At 49.8% G+C, this 19,831-nt stretch overlaps 1 protein-coding gene across 2 annotated transcripts in view; it reads right to left on the bottom strand.

Annotated features, from left to right (window-relative positions):
* Positions 1 to 8,399: 8,399 nt before the first annotated feature.
* Positions 8,400 to 19,831, bottom strand: part of LOC105180587 (uncharacterized) — a 63,769-nt gene continuing 52,337 nt past the window's right edge. For both annotated transcript variants that reach the window (XM_025307216.1, XM_025307215.1), the window contains 6 exons: positions 18,258 to 18,385; positions 17,771 to 18,148; positions 14,039 to 14,347; positions 13,252 to 13,410; positions 13,017 to 13,154; positions 8,400 to 12,888 (listed from right to left, as the gene is read on the bottom strand). In XM_025307216.1, coding sequence (XP_025163001.1) covers positions 12,205 to 12,888; positions 13,017 to 13,154; positions 13,252 to 13,410; positions 14,039 to 14,347; positions 17,771 to 18,148; positions 18,258 to 18,385 — 1,796 coding nt within the window. In that variant the 3' untranslated portion in view covers positions 8,400 to 12,204. The remainder of the gene's footprint in view (positions 12,889 to 13,016; positions 13,155 to 13,251; positions 13,411 to 14,038; positions 14,348 to 17,770; positions 18,149 to 18,257; positions 18,386 to 19,831) is intronic.

Consider the following 19,831-nt stretch of genomic DNA (forward strand, 5'->3'; position numbering starts at 1 on the left):
GTCAAGAAAGGAAATATTTCCGTTTTCTTTGCACCACTGTAAGGGTGAATTCTTCTTCTAAAAAGTGGTATATAGATTGTATGTAGATTCGGTTTAGTCTGTTTTTAGATCAGTTTTAATGATAACATGTTTTGTCAAATTCCAAGTAGGCATAGTTAGCATTGTTACTGATATCTAGAAGTGCGCACTATAAATGAATAGATTGGTATCTGTTATAATTTTATACATTTGGAAGCTTTCTCAGATGCAAAATGTGAAATTAAAAGAATACAGAAATTCAAAATGGCGAATCCAATATGGCGGACACGAAAATCAAGAAATCAACTTATTTTCGTGAAACCTGGTGATCTACAGTTTTCTATGCGGCGAAAAATGAAGGAACGATCGACTATCTAAACGGTGATCTATAAGATATTCTTCTGAAATAGTAAACTTGAATGATAAATTTCATTCACAAATATAGCACAAAGTTTCAGCTAAAAAATGTCAAGCTGACTATCAGAGTTATGTCGTGTAGATTACCCTTCATTTTTCTCTGTATAGGTTGCTCATTTCGTACGTGCTTCTTAGGATCCAAGTCATATTTACCAATAAACAGAAAACGAACGATAAAAAAACCAATATAAAGTTCTGATATTTTTTTTGGTTATCACTACTTATAGTTTCAGTTCAAAAAGACTCAAATTTTATTCTTAAAACACTTATATAAAAAAAGATGGGCATTAAAGGGTTAAACGACTAAAACAACATCGTATTCGCGTGCCTCAAAATTCATCATCGAGACTACGTTTCACGCGGTATACGCGAACTCTCCAAGCGGGATAGGTCATTTTTATCAGGGTTAGATGGGCAGCCTACTCAGCGAGAAAGAGCAAGCAATGGACATCGGATCGACATTTTCTAGATGTTTCAGATATATAAAAGACGTCGATCCGATATCTATTCGACTGTCATTTTTCGTTAGATGCTTAACATTAAAAACTTCAGTACATTTTAAACAGCTTCTTGTTTCGTTTAAAGATGCCGAATATAGATTTCTTTCTCTTTTCTCTCTTTAACGAACAATGTTTCCCTTTTCCTGTGTTGCCACTTTTCAACTTTCTCTCCAATGTTATCCTTGGTTTCTATAAGAAATTTGTGAAAATGTTTTATTTTATTAATAAATTAATAATCAATTTATTTTATTAATAATCAATAAGAAGATTAATGAAAAAGTTAATAACTGATAAGAGGATGTAAAATACTAAAAAAGTAAATAAAGATTCTATATTATTATAGGCATGCCCAACTATATCTCTTCACATATGACCGTCTATCCCTCATAGAATATTTTTAATATTTCGTTATTATTGACGTCCCATGAAATTTTTTCACAAAAATTCTTCCGTACCTTAAATATTCTCCTCTACTGAGTATATCAATATGCTGTTGATCATTTATTGCAATAATACAGATGTGTTATTTCCAATTAAAAAAACTACGCCCATCTATCCCGGATTTACCCTACCTTCTCGAATTAAGCGAACATCACGTGTAATCCCAGAAACGCGCTGGTCTTATTGATACAATGCGATGCACGCGTGGCTTTCCAACAATTAAAGGAAAGCTCACATAATTGACGACGAAGACGGCGGCATGGCCGAGGATGTCCGATATCTCCGCGTGTAGAAGACAGCGGGATGATCGATGGAACAGCCAGCCGATGACATTTTCTCGAGTAAATTGGATCGCTCTCAAGAAGGCGAGCAGGGTTACAGGATAAAAGGGGCGAAGAGGGAGGAAGTACGATTTGTCGAGAGAATAGGCCTGTCGGCGGAGTCGGGCTCGGATCTTGCCGCCGAAATCGACAATTTGCTCTTGCCAGGCACGTCGTCGTCGTCGTCGTCGTCGTTGTCGTCGTCCTTCTTCGTGGATCTAGGATTTTCGGGCCTCCCACCGGTCGTCTCGCGCGTCGAAGCCGTCACGCGCTTGTTGCCACGCACTTGCGTATACATATAACAACGTCACGCACACACCGCGTCTTCGTTTATTTCTTTCGTTCCGCCCCCGTAGCCGGGTGCTTGCCCGAGTACAGCACAGGGGTGGCTGCGTCCTGCCTGCCACCCTCCCTCGTGAGAGAAGGAGAAAGAAGAGGAGAGAAACATGTCAGATCGCAGCGATAAGTGGAACGAAAGTCAGGAGCGCCTCGACGATCCGCAATATCGGCGAGTTTACGTAAGAAAAACAATTTGTCAAATCGCGACTCCGCAAATTGTGTTTCCACCTCGCGCCTCCACCTCGACGGAGACGAAGAGGTGCTTCCTCGCCGTCGGGAAAAAGGGAAGCGAACCGAGAGAGCAGAGTTTCGCCGGGAACTTCTTCGGAGAAATGATACGACGTCTCGCACATCGTTCATTGGCTCAACGTTGCGTTCTGCATTCTATTCGACGCAGCCGCTAAGGATTTGCACGGGTCGCCTCTCAGGATTACGGCCGCGCCGTGTTATCATTAACATGTACTCCGCGTCCGCATCGACGGCGACGACGCAGCGACTACGACGACGACACTTCCGAAGCGGCCCGCTCGATTCGTCGTAATCCGGCGGAATCCCGAGGTTTTGTTTTTATTCCCGCGGATCGTCGTAATTGCGTCCGCCGCGCGGAAAGCCACGGAAAAGTTCCGGCCCTCACGAGTCCGCTCGCGGGGGTCTCAGGTGTCAAGACTTGCGCGAGGCAACTTTCTCAAGACGCAGTCGTGGCTTGCCAATTGATTCTCAGCACTTTCTCGACAAATTTTAACGACGAAACTTCCGGGCTTCCTATTATTTTGCTGCGTTTCACCGGTACGATTTTAGGTTTGTTTGGGAAGATAATAACGAGCCCGCCGCCGCCGCGGCAAGGCAAGGGGCCCGCATCGTATAACAATTTACGGGCTAATCGAAAAACTTTGTTAAGACTGAAACTTGGTTAATTAGCATCTTTACCGAACTGCCAGCTTACCTTGCGGGCCCGCTCCGTCGGCCGGAAGAGGACGGAAGAAATTATACAAAGTACAAGCTGCATTATCGATTCGACGACTAACAATGCCAATTTCACCCGGGGAAAGTTAGGGTCGCCCGTGGCGCGGCTGTACATATTCTCCGGAGAACAAACGTCGTCGCTTTCTGTGCTCAATTAATAAAGCAGCTAAATGAATTTTCGTTTCGCCGACGCGACGCCGCGACAAATGCGACGGTGAAAGAAAAATCCACCTGGAAGAAAGGCGCGGACGAGATGTACGACTGTGTTACTTTCAAGTACGTTCACGCACACACGCACACACACACGCACGCACAGAAACACTTTGGAGGTGAAGGAAAGAAGGCTGGCGAAAGAAGGTCGGAATAATTTTAACACAGTCACGTCCCCGCAAAGTATCTGTTTTATTTTTCTTCAAGGCGTTATAGATATCCAGGGAATAATCTCTGTCTCATATATATATCATTCTAGTAAACATGAACAATAATAAATATAATGTGTATACAAGAACGTAGGAAGTTTGCGTCTAATCAGGCTGCTCGGTATAAAATAGCGCATTTATTATATGGCATCCTCGGCAACAGCTCCGTACAGATTTGTTTCTTTTGATTTCAAAAGACACTCGTGTCTTCTCGCTCGCTCTCCTCCTCCTCTCTCCCTCTCTCTCTCTCTCTCTCTCTCATTCTCGCTCACCCTCTCTCTCTCTCTCTCTATATATATATATATATATATATATATATATTTGAGTACGTACTTACACTCGACCGCACAAATCCTACGCCCCCGACTCGTCGCCGACTCGCCGGACTTCTCGAGTGCGCGCGCGAGATCGTAAAGCGTACATAAATATTCATAGCGCGAAGTTTTCCCGACGAATATCCCACTCACCCCCGTCCGTCGGCGTCTGAGACCCCGAGACTTCGCCGTCCGGACTTCGCGGATCGGAGGACCGACGTCGTCGGCGTCGACGAATCGCTGCGAATAGCGACGAGTACATGCATTCTCTCTCTCTCTCTCTCTCTCTCTCTCTCTCTCTCTCTCTCTCTCTCTCCCTGCTCTCTTTATTGTTCCACCGCGAATCCTCAGAATACACAACGACCAAGCCACACACTATTCCCTGCCACATGAAATCGTAAAGTATCCCGAGATCGATCATCGCAAACGCGCCTTCATACATCCATCGTAACGCGAGATGCGGGCGAGGTAGGAACACGTCGCGTAATCTCGGATCTTTCCGACCGACGTTTCGCCGATTAGAATCCTTGCCGGTTCCGCTTGCGTCGCAGCGGCACAAGCGCGGGTGATACGAATATCGCGCACGGCGTGCGTATCTCCGTTCATCACCAAGCCCGAACGGCGCCTGAACGGCGCGTCTCCGAATTTCCGTCGCGCCGTGTTCCCACTAGGGACGCCGATTTTGAATCGATTTTGAATCGCAGATCGATTAATCGGGACCTAAAAGATCGATTTCAAATCGATTTTCTGGGACTGAATCGATTCAAGGCTCGATCTGTAAATTCTGAAAATCGCCAACACGATATTTTCAGTTTCTACTAGTAATATAGTTATTTTTTAATTTTTTTACCTGTAACATTTGAACTCATTCAATGGAACGCACAATGCACATTACGTTGCCCTTAAGCCGATGTCCCATGGGCGAAAATTTTCAGCGGAACAGAACCACGCGCCAACCAATTACAGCCACTCCATATAATAGTGTACATTGTATACATATGCATATGTATATGATATAAACGTATATATGTATATGATATAAACATACGCATATGTATATGATATAAACGATTTCTTATTTAATAACGTTCGAAACGTTAAAAAGATTGACGTTTAATCAAACTAATGAAACCCTTAGCATAAAGATTTAAAGATCTTTTTCCATCCTATTCTGGCCACACACAATCAAAAGAGTACCATCTGTTCAATTTCTTTAATTCATATTAAACTTTATATGAATTACACAAGGTCTACTTTAGAGTGTAGAAATTTGACAGATGGTATACTTTAATGAGCGGCTCGCTCTACATGCGTACCGATTCAAATCGATTTTCTTCAAGTCGATTCTTTATAAACCGATTTTTCGAAGATCGATTTTTTCCCCCGTGATTCGAGTCGAGCTTTAAATCGATCTGTTTGAAAAAAAAAATCGGCATCCCTAGTTCCCACCTTACTGCGACTGATTTTAGCTTTCCGCGCTAAATCCCACGGCGACGACGGGTACTTGTTCCCCGAAATGATACGACAGAATGTCGTCTACTTGCAGAAGACAGCGAATCGCGCCCGCGTTAGAGGGGGCGTCAAAGGCGACGAAAGATCTATCAGCGCTACTCTATGAGAATCGACAGCTCCGCGCGCGAGTGACGCAAGCGCGATTAATCGGGAGCGATATCGCAATTACGTCGCCCGCGCTCGCGAGCGCGGCTTTATCGCGAACTCACGCTCGCGTTATTGCCAAAAGAACGTTCGACATGCGATGACGATGACGACTGCGCCACGGCCAGATGCTGCTGCGTGCAAACGGACACGATGACTCGCAGGAAACTCTTCGTTTTCTCGAGCGACGCGATTCAACGTAGGAGAGTGATTTTCGCGGCCTCTCCTTCTCCCCCCTCTGCCTCGCTCTCTTCCTCTCCAACGGACACTTAGCCGACGTATCCGCAGGGCTATCGACTATCTATCAGCCTCATCGCACGGCGAGCGTTACAGCTACTCACGCGGCTCGACGAACGCTTCGTGTACATGTCGCGGCAGCTACGCAGCGCGCTACGTCGCGGCCATAAATATTATTTCATTGTCGTGAACGCGTGGCGAGAGAAACGGGGCATCGGCTGAATGTTTAAACTCTCTATTGATCAATCGATGGTATCTCCCCCCCCCCCCACCCGATTTTCGCGCGGCTCTCCCGCGCGTGAAGAAAGAGAGATCGTTTGAACTTCGGTCAACACGAACTAATATTTACGGTAACGACTGCGCGAGAGATAACAAGCCGAGTTCCAGCGTCCGAAAAAAAAAAAAAAAAAAAAAAATTTTTCCTCGGATCCGCGCAACATTCGATCCCCGAAAGCGTGACCATTCGATACCAGGTTTGTCCGTTCTTCCGTTCCAGCGATCATGGCATTTCGCGCTGCAGAATTCCGACTTTTAAATCGCTTCTAGTTCACTTATTTTACATTCACTCTCGCCCCTTCCCCGCGCTCTTCCCACCCCACGTATACCTCTGCATGTGCGCGTACGAGTGAAGATCCGTCGTGTTTTCCTATTTATTTATTCATTTATTTCCCGTTACCGTGACCCAGTTGCTTCGCCAGCCTCCGTGTCGAGCCGCATTGCGCGATACGTCATACACGTAATTACGTCTCGGCGTAATGCCTCCAGCGCAGCCCCGAACATACATAATTTCTGGCGGGTACGAGCCGCCGCAAGACGCAAGTCTAATTTGTCCCTAACGAGAGAAACAGCCTATCGAGGATTGGAAATGTACAGCTTAGCGCTAATAGAAAAAACGACGCTAATGAAGAAGTCCCTTGCGACGCGTGCGCAACAATCTAAGTGATTACGAGAGTAGGTGGACGCACCACGCGTGTCGTTACTTTACGCAAGCGACTGACGTATCGAGCGTATCCGCTCGACACGACACGAGCAAGCGCGACGCACGAGCATCGTTATAGCCGAGTAAACGATTATTGCCAAAAGGAGCTGCGTACAGTAACAGTCGTTGAGTAACTCCGATGCTCTGCGGTCACCGAACGAGCGAGATCGTTCGTTCGTTTTCGGCAGTGACGAGGTTTCCGTTTGGCACCTTACCGCCAAAACTCTCTTCGTTGCAAGAGCGATGACAGTCGCGGGAGGAGCCGTGCGCGCACACGGATGGATCCCCCTCCCTCCCCCTCCCCCTCCTCCACAAGTCTCTCCGAGAGAGAGTTCGTTGATGTCGTCTCGTTTCTTCTCTTCTCCGTTGCTTCCTTTTTTGTTCCTTTCTTTTCGTTTTCCAGTTCGTGGGACATCGCGAGTGTACGTGCGAGTGATCACGCGATCTGAATTGGAATCGAAGGAAAATAGAGTTGCGCGCGCGATGTACTTAGCCGGCTAACGAACGTTACAGCACGTTACACAATGAAGATACGAATACGATTCTTAAAAGCGCTAAATCCGCCCCCCGTCCTCGAGAGCTCCTCTCTTACTCCTTCCATACATATACGCTTATTAAGAGTGAGTAGAAGATCGATAATATTGCTGGGAGATTGAGTGGAGCCGAAAAGCGAAAAGCGTCAAAATGGAACGTTGCTCTCTGAAGTTACTCGGCGACACCAGGGATTAGATCTAAACACACGAGCTCTCTCCCCCCCCCTCTCTCTCTCTCTCTCTCTCTCTCTCTCTCTCTCTCTCTCTCTCTCTCTCTCTCGCTTTCAAGCCGTCGGAATTATACCCAGCATCAATCCCTGGATCGACCGAAAGTCGACGCGCTTAATATAATACGCAGCGCCGCGAGTGCGTACGTGATTAATACCGGTTCATAATTAACGGCGCACACTCTCTCTCCCGGTAACGCGCCGAGGACTGCGCGAAAATCGAAGCGCGAGTCGCCTGCGGCTGGCCGTCGCGACGCGTGCGGAGCGCGACCGAAGAAGAAAGCGTTTCCTTTTTCCCTCCCTCTCTCTCTCTCTCTCTCTCTCTCTCTCTCTCTCTCTCACTCACTCACTCTGTCTCTGTCTCTCTCTTTGTTTTCTCTCTTTAGCGTTCGCTCGCGCGAACGCAGAAACGCCGTTATTCTTCTCGCGAGAGCCGCGCGCGCGCGCGCGTATTATCTTCGTGTACATCCGTCTCGCTTCGCGAGTCCTCGCTCGCTGGGCGCCAGGTACGCGTTTATAATACCGGGGAATATCATTTTTTAGGAATTAATAACTTCCCGGGACTAGATCGGCGCGGAGAGCTCTCGTTATATTAAAAAGTTCGGAAAAGTTGGTGCTCCGAAATAGTATATTAACTCTCCGCGGCTTTTAATATCCCTGCCTACGCGAAAATCAGGAACAGTTGCATTTCGCGTGTAACGATCCGCGAAATGCAGCCAACTGCGGCCTTAAAAAGCGCACGAATTCGCGCTCGTGGCGCCGCGCCGGTGGCCGGTACGAAGGTAATATCGACAACTGTACACAGATTTTTTTCTCCCTCCTTCCTCGTTTTTTTTCTCGTTTTTTTTTTCTTTTTTTCCTTTTTCGGTTTTATCAGCCCACACAAAGGACTACGCGAGTACGCACCACCGCCGGAATCAGTTTACAGCCATTCGCATTTGTGCATAGAATTAAAGCGCCATTGTCGAAACGGCATTGTACGATCCGCGGCTCTTCTAAAATGGTCGGCCTTATTACACACAAAATAACAACATGCTAACAAAACATTATATTTTATTGTCTCAGCGTTCGGCGAATAATAACAAAGGGCAAAGGAAATGTACAGAAATAAATCCATATAAATTACACGACGTGATGTCTCGTGACGAGATCTCTTTTTTTCCTTCTTTCTTTCTTTCGTTCTTTCTTTCTCTTCTTGAAAATGTCGCGCCGCGCGATACTGAGTCCGCGAACCTCGACTTCCGTTCAAGGAGATATAAATGCGCCCGGCGAATCGCAGCGCGCAGCGGCGGCTTTGTAGAGTTAATCGACGACGCGTCAAGACGCATTTGCTATGCAAATTTGATTGGTATAAAGCAAACGAAACTCTCGCGTTTATAGGATTGACGTACACGTGATAAATGCACTCGATTATGTAATCACACACGACACCGCATAAAATTCGCAAGCGTCAGCCTGAAAAATGGCGCGACCACTGGCGGTGCTTGTCGCCTTTAGAGTCGTGCGCGGCGAGAACCTCAAACGGGAGGATTCGCGTTCAAAAGGAGCAAATCATATCTATAAGAAGGACGATCGCTATGCTAATACGATAATCATCAAATGTACAGATCACAATGACGAGAAGATCACCCGCACAATCTCTTTGGTACTGATAAGAGAAACTGATTCGCGGTGGTTCGTGTAATTTCCACGTGTACGCTCGTGTTTGTGTGTGTATGTGTGTGTATATATATATATATATATATGTATATATGTACAAATATATGTATAATATACGTACTCTAAAAATTGTATATGATATCGACAGCCCGAGTCTGACGGCGCCGTCGGTACCAACGGGGCACACGGTTAAACTCTATACCTTCGCGAAGGAAAGAAAGGAAAATGGGAAACGAAGAAGGAAGCGCGGTGGCGCGAGACGCACCGCGCCTGAATATCTCGATGATAAACATCCGGAACGAGCAAAGTGCTTCCGCGTTCATGCTTGGTCCGAGGAATCAATCTTTTCGTTTTGTGCGATTTTCCTGTCGTCACACCTCTCTCTCTCTCTCTCTCTCTCTCTCTCACTCTCTCTCTCTCTCTCTCTCTCTCTCTCTCTCTCTCTCTCTCTCTCTCTCTCTCTCGAGGAGCCACCGCGCGATACCGCGAAGACGTGTCTCGGCGCGAGTTTGTCTTTCGGCTCGACGCGACGCGCGCGTGGAAGGTTAGGGTGGAGCCACCAAAGGACGCCATTGATGCAACTTCTTGTATGCCCTTATTAATATCTCCGCAGTTTCTCGTGCGGTTCATCACTGCTGCACCCGATAGTCCTCGGCTCGTTTCGGCGAAAGACAAACGAGGCGAGATCGAATCGAGCGGGCATCGCGTGCGACGGAGTCTCGCGCGCTGGCGCTGTCTCTCTCTCTCTCTCTCTCTCTCTCTCTCTCTCTCTCTCTCTCTCTCTCTCTCGCATCGTTCGCGCCTTCTCCGTCGCACTCGCGGATTCTCGCTCGCGCGAACAAGCGGATCGAATCCGCCATTTTCTGCGTAGGGTCTGTCGCGAACGCGCAAATGATCGCGCGCGATCGTCGGCGATAGAGACGGCACGCTTCTTCGTCTACGTACCTGCTCCTCCTCCTCCTCTTCCCCTCTTGCTTCCTTATCGTTTTCTATACGTATCATATCGTTAAATATCGACACATTGATAAAACATGCTCCCTACCAACACTACTGACTAAACATAGCTGCTACATGAGTACATCGAATGCGAATTTGAATACTTGGGTAATGTCTCACGAAGAAGGAGAAACGCCGCCCGCACGGCTGCCGGATCCCTAGAAATCCTAAACCCTAATCCGGTCGATCTTGCGACAATGAGCTACGTTGTAAACGTGATAAATACAAAGTGTGCGTATATAGCTACCGAGGTGATTCGTGGTGCATCGGTTTGGCAGTTTTCGTCGTTAGTCCTTCCCTCTCCGACGGCTCTCTCGATCGTCTCTAAGTTTCGTTTGATTTTCCGCTTTCTCGCGAGGAGTCTCCCTGCTTGTATATGTGTGTGGTGTGTGTGTGTGTGTGTGTGTGTGTGTGGGTGGTATGTCTATATACCTGTATTTATGCTTCTTTGGTTTTCAGACGAGAGAAACAAACGTACAAAGAGGGCGCGCCAAGTCTATATAGTTCCCTTTCGCTGTAGCTTCTCTTCGTTATATCTCCTCGTCGATCGCGCGAGATAGATACATCGTTAAGCAGCTTGGACGTCCAACCTGCTGGGTTCTTAGGCCCGCGGCCGTCCTTAAAAGGAACGGAACAATGTTCGCGTGAACAGTCGGCTCGCGTTAACATCTGCGTTCTCACAGCCGACTGAACTGTCACACTTGTTGAACTGACACACTCCTCCGGCCGGCGACTTTCCAGCCTTGCTTCAGTTAGATCGCACGTATCCAGTTATATACATGCAAATCAGGAGAGAGAAAAATCAGCCGACCGTTTCCTCGCTGATCAGCCCGGCTCGGCTCGCGCGACGCGAGCCTCCTCCTCGCGTTCCTCGGCGCGAGCAGCAGCCGAGTACGTTCGCGCGAACTTCGCCGGGTAGAAATATCATCAAGATCCTTTCCTCTCTCCTCTCTCTCTCTCTCTCCCTCCCTCCCTCCCTCTCTCTTATCAAGAGAGATTCGCTCTCGCTCTCTCTTCTTCCCGCCTCTTTCGCTACGTAGTACGCGTTATTACACTAAAAGCGCGAGATACAAAACGAGATAAAGTCCCTCAGTCTTGAAGAAACGTCCGAGTATAATGGCGGCAACGCAGGATCGGAGCTTCAGGGAACGCGAGCGCAGGCGGAGAGAGACGTAACGAGTTCGTTGGTCGTCGATATCGTTTGCGAGGGATTGAGCATCTCGCACGCTCCGCGCCGTTCTCTCGCCGCTTCCTCCTCGGCTCGCAGGTGAGCGCGCGCGCAGATAACCAAAGAAAAAGGACACGACCGTCTCTCTCTCTCTCTCTCTCTCTCTCTCTCTCGCGCGCGCGCACGTCTCGTACGGATGCCAGCTGCGCGCCTCGGATCGGACACGCGGCGTTATCACGGCGATTTCACGGCCCGCTGAATGATATCGCGCGGCGAGCGCGACGATCCGCGCGCCCCCGCTCCCGCTCCCGTTGCTCCACCAAAACGACGCGTTAATACTGCTTACTTCGGCGACGCGCCGAGCGACCAAGAGAGAGACCCCCGACGCGCCTGGTCGTTCACCGGAAGCGGCGAACGATCGATTAGTCGCCTCGACATGTGTCACCCTAGCGCGCCGGTGCACGCGCTGCTTGAGCGTGGCGCGGATCGGTCGACTGTCGACTCGAGGATCGACCCGCGATCTTCCACGGGGACGCTGCTTACCTTGGCCGTACGCCCCGTTAAATGATTCGTGGTTTGTGCGCCGCGATAATTAGGCACCGCGCCGGTGACGCAAGCGGCCAAATCCAGGCGGATAAAAACTGACGATAAAGGAGCCGTTCCCTCTCGGTCTCTCGAGCGCGTGGAGGAGCCCGGGCCACCCCCCGGGCGATTTCCGGTCGCGCGGTCTTCATGGTTGGTCAGCTTGCCTCTCGCGAGGAAATATCGCTCGCGCAAAGTGCGCGAGAGTCGTCGCGCGAGTCCCTCGTCGTAACGACGTGCCCCCCGAGCCGGGGGGAGTCGCCGCGATTCTCCCCGTTGTCGACGGAGGGAAGTGCGCAATTCGGGCGGCAGATCCTGGCGTGTCGCCTGCATGGGAAGCCATGGGGCGTCTCACGCGGCCCCCCGGCGGATGATCGTCGACTGCGCGAGATTATGGGCGTCGCAATTTCATGCATTTCAAGCGGAGACGCGCGGCTTACAGCTCCTCGGACAGCGCGATCGGGGCTCTGGAGCCAGGCTTCATGTCCTTCACCCCGATACCGATGTCGTCCACCGGCGCTGGCGCCAATTTCAATTGATTACCGTTTACCTTGATGTCGTTGACGGAATGAGAACGGCCGTGGGTGACCAAGGGCTTAGTGGTCTGATTAGTGGTGCTGTTCGAGTTGGAGCTGGTGATCGAGTTCGTGCCGGGGCTCGAGACGGAATTCGAGCTGGGATTGCAGTTCGCGGTGGTCGTCGAGCTGGAACTGGAATTGGAGTTACTGTCCTGCGCCGGACTCGGATTAACCGAATGGAGATTCGGATTGGGTATGGACTTCGATCGCGATTTCGCCTTGGGATTCGCGCACGACGTGGAGTTCAGAGCCGCACCATGATCCGTCTCGCGGCTGGGCTCGGAGGACGCGGAGTCGGGGGACACGGACATCTTGCCGGGGTTCGTCGTCGACGTCGTCGACATCGTCGTCGTCGTCGTCGTCGCCGCCGCCGCCGCCGCCACCGCCGCCGCCGTCGTCGACCTTGACGACCCGGTGAGCGTTGTTAGTTGATTAGCGGACTGGGAGCGAATCGCGTGGCTGCCGAGCTTGTCCCTCAATGCCATCTGATAGGCTACCTCGAAAGCTTGGCCCAGAGTCAGGATGACCTCCGTCGCCTGATCCTGCAACACGGAGACACAAGCGGCGCGGGTGCGCCTGAGGCGTCTCGAGCAGACGAGCGAAAGAACGGAAAGCGCGAGGGAAGAAAGCGTAAAGAGTTGCGAGAGACACTCTCAGGATGAATATTTACCATCGTTGGCACGCAAAACACGTGACAGAAGTGCGTGCGGCTGGCGTGATCCTTCGTGATATACGCGAAGTGTGTGAGATCGTCGGCGTCTTGGCAGGCGCAGTGGATGTTGCGGATTTCGTGCTCGCAAATCGGCTCCTGTCGTGCAGCAGAATTACGATAAGACGCTCTTTCGTTCTAGGCGCGCGCGCGCGCGCGCCAATCATTTTTCGCGAGAGAAGGAGACGAGCCTTACGTTGGTCAGCGTGTTGAGAAAACGCACGCCACGGTAAGAGATCGCCAGGGTAATGTCGGGGGTGACTCTGGGCTCTCGAAAGCTCTTCTTCAGCTTCTGTATCGACTTCTTCGTCGACTCGGTGCCGCGCAGCTCCTTCACGACGGTGGAGCCGAGATACTGTGTCGTCGTTTCGAAACAGAAAGAGCTCTTTTTCTCTCCTTCGAGACGAGAAGGACGACGGACGGCGCGGACGCTCGATCGGAGGATTGCTCGCGGGATTATCGGTCGCGGGTGGAGAAAGCGAGAGAGACACGCAAACTGCATTATTTAGTTAAGCCAGTCGGAACGCGCGCGAGCGAGCGGAGTCCCTCTCGCAGTTTGGAATATTCCGAGAAACTAGCGGCTTTCAGACAGAGGCAAGGCGATCTTCCGCACGAACGAGCCACCATTACCGCGGCGTTGACCTTGACGACCCCGATCTAACGAGCGTCCATAATTCGCCGGTCGTGCATAATTAACGGAACAGCATGAGATTAACCCGCAAACTTGCGCAGCCATCGAGACGCCACGCTCGCTGCTGGTCAACGACCAGCATTTTACACGAAGAAACGAAGCGCCATCAGCCGCACGACAATCACCCACAATCCAAAGGGATCCCTAGGTATCCGCGTGTCGACTCGAAGCAGCGCGAAGAAACGCGAGACGCGATTCGCCATCGAGAGCGACCGCGAGCGACGCTTCGAGGAGCAGAGAGCTCCCGCGAGGATGCGGGGGATGCGATAGGTGGTGGTGGAGGGTGACTTACATTGGCGACGTACGTGACACAGCCGGTGACTAGAGTCTTCGGCTGGTGCCTCCACTGCGTCTTGAGGGTGGACGGCACGCCGAACAGCAGCTCGGACGGGGCCCTGATCTCGAGCTGCTCCGGCGCCGAGATCGCCCCATTATGCGAACTGGGTCGCTGGGGTGGCTGGGGCGCCGGTCTGTTTTTGCGATGCCTCAATGTGCCCGTGGCCGTCGAATTCGCTCCGGTTATCGACGTGCCTCCTCCGTCCGCCGTTGCTTCCGGCAATTTCTCCTGTATCTCCTCCTTCAGCTGCTGTATGTTCGTCTTCTACGGAAATAACGGCGCGACCAGATTTCAGTGTGCCGTCCCCGCGATCCCGAATTCACAGTCGGAGGAAGCGACAACCCCCCGCGAGCGCGAGTCACTCCCGCTCGTCGGGGAGGACGCGATCTCCTCGTACTCTTCAGCGTGGAACGCACGTAGGCGCGCGCGGGAAACTACGAAGCTCCCTCCCCTCGTCACGCGACTCCCCTTCTCCCGGCGAACGGGGGCGCAAAACCCTTGCTCCTGGACATTTTTCTGTTACTGCGCAGGATATTTAAATTGTTCGCGAAATTTATCGTCCGCTCTCCCGCTCTCCCGCTCTCAAACGTTTCGCCGGAGAGGAGAAATGCGGAAAAAAAAAAAAAAAACAAGAAAAGAGACGGAATTTCGTGCCGAAGCAGAGTTGCGCTTTTTTGCACTCTGTCTCCCTCTCGCACCTCCTCGCACTCCATCTCTTGCAGATAAATTCGAATTTCCGTGCGATTCTCTATAGAAACGGCTATACCTGCCCCGAGGTCGCAATTTCTCTGGCAGATATTTTTTCATAGCTTTATCGTGACAAGAATCGGTCGTACCAACCGGCTTTAACGAAACGCTCGGACATACGCGATGTGAAAAAAAAAAAAGAGGGGAAAAAAAATATTGCACTACGCGAACTTTTATACGACATATTACCAAGTCGAATTCGTGCCGGGTTTACTTTGTGCGGCGTGCAATTACCTTCGTAAACGCATTGCGTTGTAAACCGCACATGCGTCCACACGCTACGCCAAAAAGAAACCTTTTACCGGCTATGCCAAAACGCGCATCATGTAGCGTCGATAGTCACGATATTTCAGGTATTGCAAACAAATTGGATTCGGGCCGAACGGGCGCGACACTCGAATTCGGATTACAAGCCGAATCGTCCGCTCCATCTGGCTTCTGCATATAATTCCGGGGATCACCATCGACAAAATTGCAAAAGACTCGCACGGGAGGGAGATGAAATGAAAGCGCGAGAGGAACAGAGAGATAGAGGCAGATAGATGGATAGATAGATAGGTGGATGGATGGATGGGTGGGTGGATGGATTGATAGATAGAGAGAGAGAGAGAGAGGGAAAGAGGGGGGAGAGAGAGAGAGAGAAAGAGAGAGAGAGAGAGAGAGAGAGAGAGAGAGAGAGAGAGAGAGAGAGAGAGAGAGAGAGAGAGTAGAGCAGAGTAAAGTTTATTGAGACTCGGGGGCTCAAAACCCCTTAGATTTTACAGTAATGCGAACGATGAGTGGCGGATTACATGCAATGAAGTTAGCAGTTACGAGGATTAGAAGTAGCCAATCTAACGCGCGGAACGGTAAAAGGTAAATATTTAACCAAGTGCTATATGTATAGGCGCATTTGAATATGAAGCAGGTTTGCGGAAAATGGACTCGAAAAGAATGCTCGTTGCCTAGATAACTCTAGGCTCGTGGCGAAATCGATCGGAATCCAAAGACTATACAGGGTGTCCGGGATCTTTTGGAAATGAAAAATTGTGAAGATTAATCAGATGAAACTGAGAAGAAAAGTCAAGTATCATTTTGCAAAAATCGCAATAGTTATCAAGTTATTAATGATTGAAAAGGACCGTATGTAGAGGTATTTTTTAATTGATAATTTGAAAATCTGCGTACTTATTTGCAAAATGGTAAAGAACTTTCTTGTTCTACAATTATACAATAGCTATTGTGCCTAGAGTTCAAAGTTCAATATATTCGTATCTGTCGCTAGACTTAATAACCGTGATATAATTGTAGATCAAGTTATTTTGAACAAAAAAGGTTGCAAATAAGTACGCAAATTTTCAAGTTATCAATCAAAAGAACCTCTAGATGTGGTCATTTTCAATTATTAACTTAGTGACTATCGCGATTTTTGCAAAATGGTATACGTAACTTTTCCTCTCAGTTTCTCTCAGATCTGATTAATCTTCACGATTTTTCGTTTCCAAAAAATCTCGGTCATTCTAAACAAAAAAGTCCTTTAATATTTTGCAAATAAGTACGCAAGTTTTCAAGTTATCGATTAAAAAATCCTCCAAATGTGATAACTCTTAATCATTAATAAATGAATAATTACTAGAATTTTTGCAAAATGGCACGCGACTTTTCTTCACAGTTTGACCCGATTGACTCACACAATTTCTTTTTGTTTCCAGAAAATCCCGGGCACCTTGTACAAACGCAACGCAGGTTGGACGCAAGTGTCAGAAAATAGCGGATCTACATACCGAATAGAGAAAGGCGAAGATACAAGTATAGCGCATCGACTTTCAGCGTAGAACTCGCGCGGGTGAGCGGGGGAGCAGAGGTATCATCAAAGTAAAGCAAAATTTGTCGACCGCAGCCGTATACGCGTATGCGGTCGCGAGGTGGTAATAACGAATAAACGCAAGATATCGGCAACGGGGGAGAAAGGAGGAGGGGAGCGGGAGGGAGGGGGAGAGCAAGAGCACGTGAAACTTGGATGTCGGCGCGCACAGGCGACGGCGGAAATCCGCGGGTGTTACTGCGAGCGAGAGAGCGGCGGAGAGTCGCAAGGTACGGTTCGCCGGGTCCGATAGCTGCGAAAAATCGAGGGTAGGGTGGTGGCTGTTATAGGACAGCAGAAGAGACCAATTTGTCAGGATTATCGAGCGCGAGGATGACGCGAACCGACTGAATCCGGTCGCCGGAGACGTTTACGGGATTTAATGAGCTAATTAAGAGGACACGGCCGGTGGGGGACGAGCGAGCAGCGCGAGATGTACTTATCGACGCCTGGCGCACGGTGCGGGGCATCCGAACAAAAAGCATCGAGAGGCGCTCGAGCGATGCCGCTTCCCCGGGAGAACACATGTACGCGCGCGCGCGCGTCACAATGCCGGGCCTCCAATTAGCCGCGATATTTAGATTACGACGCGATCGGGCGAAACGCGCGTTCGCCTGCGATCGAGCCGCTGCCGCGGCGTCGTGTCCGCCCCCGTCCCCCCCCCTCTCCCTCCTCCCGCTAACGCCGAGCGCGAGTTACCCTCGCCGGGGTAAAGTGCGCACCCTCGTCAGACATCCCCCGGATTCGACGTATTATCCTCGCTCATCGATCCTTTCGACGTCTCAATTTGCGAGGCGACGAAAACGCGCTATCGTTCCCGCATTTATTTCCCCTCCCTCCCGCCGCATCGCTCGCGCGCCTCTTCACCCCGTTCAATCGGTCGACTTTCATCGCGGAGCGCTGAACGCTGGAGAAACGCCATCTTCGCCACCGCTCGCGTCCGCGACTGTCTTTGAGAAGGCGAGAGGTTCCAAGGATCAAAGCGTGTCTCTTCGGAAGCTCGCCACGAGCGGGTCCTTGAAGTCGTGCAAACACAGCGCCGACAGACACTCCGGCTTGACATCGCTGTCAGAAGCTGGGCTCGATCTCCGACTTACCAGTGTGTTGAGGTCCTTGTTCAAGTCCTCCAGGTTCGGCCCGGTGCCGTTTCGAGTTTGCGCGCGCGCGTTCGGCCCGCTGACGGACGCGAGGATGCGTTTGCGGTGCGCCGGCTTCTGGATCTCCAGCACCGCCGCCAGCTCGACCTCCCAGACCCGCCTGACCCGGTCCATGTCGGTGTACAGGTGCTTCCTGAACGTCTCCGCGTAATTTTCCAGGTGAATGCTCTTGAGCCACTCCTCCACTGACTGGCCGTGACCGCCGCTGCGCTTTTCCACTCGTTTGTTCAGCAGGCCGACCGCGTCCGCGATCACCGTCCGCTCCTGGTCGCTGCTAATGCCCATGTCACGCAGGTCCGACTCGTCCAGCACGCCGTTCTGCAAACGCGCAATTAAAACGATTTTCCTCGTGCGCCGCTCGCTCGACGGTGGCCGCCGGTCGCGCGATCGCGCCGCGCCGCGCCGCGCGCTGCGCACGCCTACTCACTATGAACTCGAGATCGTCGAAGCCGTAGTTGACAAAGAGCGACTCGTAGTCCGCCAGACCTAAGCTGGACAGCCACTGACCCACGGACGTGGAGACGATGGGGCTGCTGCTAGTGTCTGAACTCAAACCTGAGACGTAGAAAATGGCAAAGACGTTTCCTTCGCTCTACCGGGTGTGTACCGGGGACGCAAGCCGCAGTCCGGCGCTCGTGTTAGACGCAGGTTAGGTCGAGCTGAGGGCAAAACTCCTCTTCGTCCGCGCGAAAATGTGGAGCGGCCACATCTTTGAGAAAGCCATCGAAACTGTTGTTACGGGGGGGGTCGCCCGATAGATGGACTCAAGCTGGACGAGAGAGTGCTGTACCGCTTTGCGAGTGGGTTCGCGTAGTTGGTTTTGAGCAGGGTTGGAAAGTAACTCGTTACTTGTAACGAAGTTACAGTTACAGTTATCTTTCTTTTTTTCTTTTTGGTAACTATAACCTAACCGTTCGTTCCGCTTTTTCCATTTGTAACTGTAACTTGACTTAGTTACATTTGTTTGATAACTAGTAACTAATTTAATAGTTGCTTTAATAGTTACCTTATATATTTCAAACTTAAGTTTCTGGCGAACCAGCGCGATAACGCAACGTGCGATTCTTGATATCCAATAAGCGTACAGTTATTCCGACTGCATTTGGAAAACACGCTGTTGCGTCATCTATCTTTATCGTTCATTAGATGTAAGACAAGGATAAAATGACGCAATAGCGCTGATAGTCTCCTCTCCGAACGCAACCTGTATTTCTTTCAAAAAAATTGTACGCCCATTGGACATTTCCGTCGCGCGTCGCCAGTCCTTATTTATTATATTAACATAACCTGCGTGCAGCGTGAAGTGCGCGCTGCGTGGTTTCGATTATATAAAAAATTCAAGCAATAGATAAAACATCTCAATCTCCGGAGAAGGATTGTAAAATGCCATGGCCGGTATACGCAGAAATATTCGAGTTACTGCAAAAACTTGGAAACGAGAACAACCGAGCATTTCTCTGTCCACTTGTTATTAATAGCCTTAAAGAATAAATATGAATTGCTTATTTAAATTAATAAATCTAATTTGTAAAAATTATATACAATATAGAGAGAGAGATATAACAAAATCAACAAACCACTTTTATATAAAACTGAAGGAATTTGCACAATTACGAAATTTAAAACAATATCACTGTTATATTGTGAAAAAGTAACGGAAAAGTAACGACTCGTTATTTTTTAAATAACTACAACTGTAACGTGTTATTTTTGAAGGTCAGTAACTTGTAACTGTAAACTAGTTACTTTTTCAGTGAAGAAAACTGCAACTGTAACTAGATACTTTTACAAAGTAACTTTCCCAACCCTGATTTTTATTCAAGTTACTAATTAGGAGATATCGCGTTGCTTTTTGATTATCGCATGGTCATCAGCCAGTAATCTTCCTCGACGAACGACTCGCGCGGTGGATCGGCAGAGTGAAACGAAAGGACTTTTCCTCAGTTTGACCCAGCGTGCGGCCACGGCTTGCGTCATACACCCTGTGTGTGCCAGGAAAAG

This window comes from Harpegnathos saltator, unplaced genomic scaffold (genome assembly GCF_003227715.2).
Source record: "Harpegnathos saltator strain DR-91 unplaced genomic scaffold, Hsal_v8.6 scaffold839, whole genome shotgun sequence".
Lineage (NCBI taxonomy): Eukaryota > Metazoa > Arthropoda > Insecta > Hymenoptera > Formicidae > Harpegnathos > Harpegnathos saltator.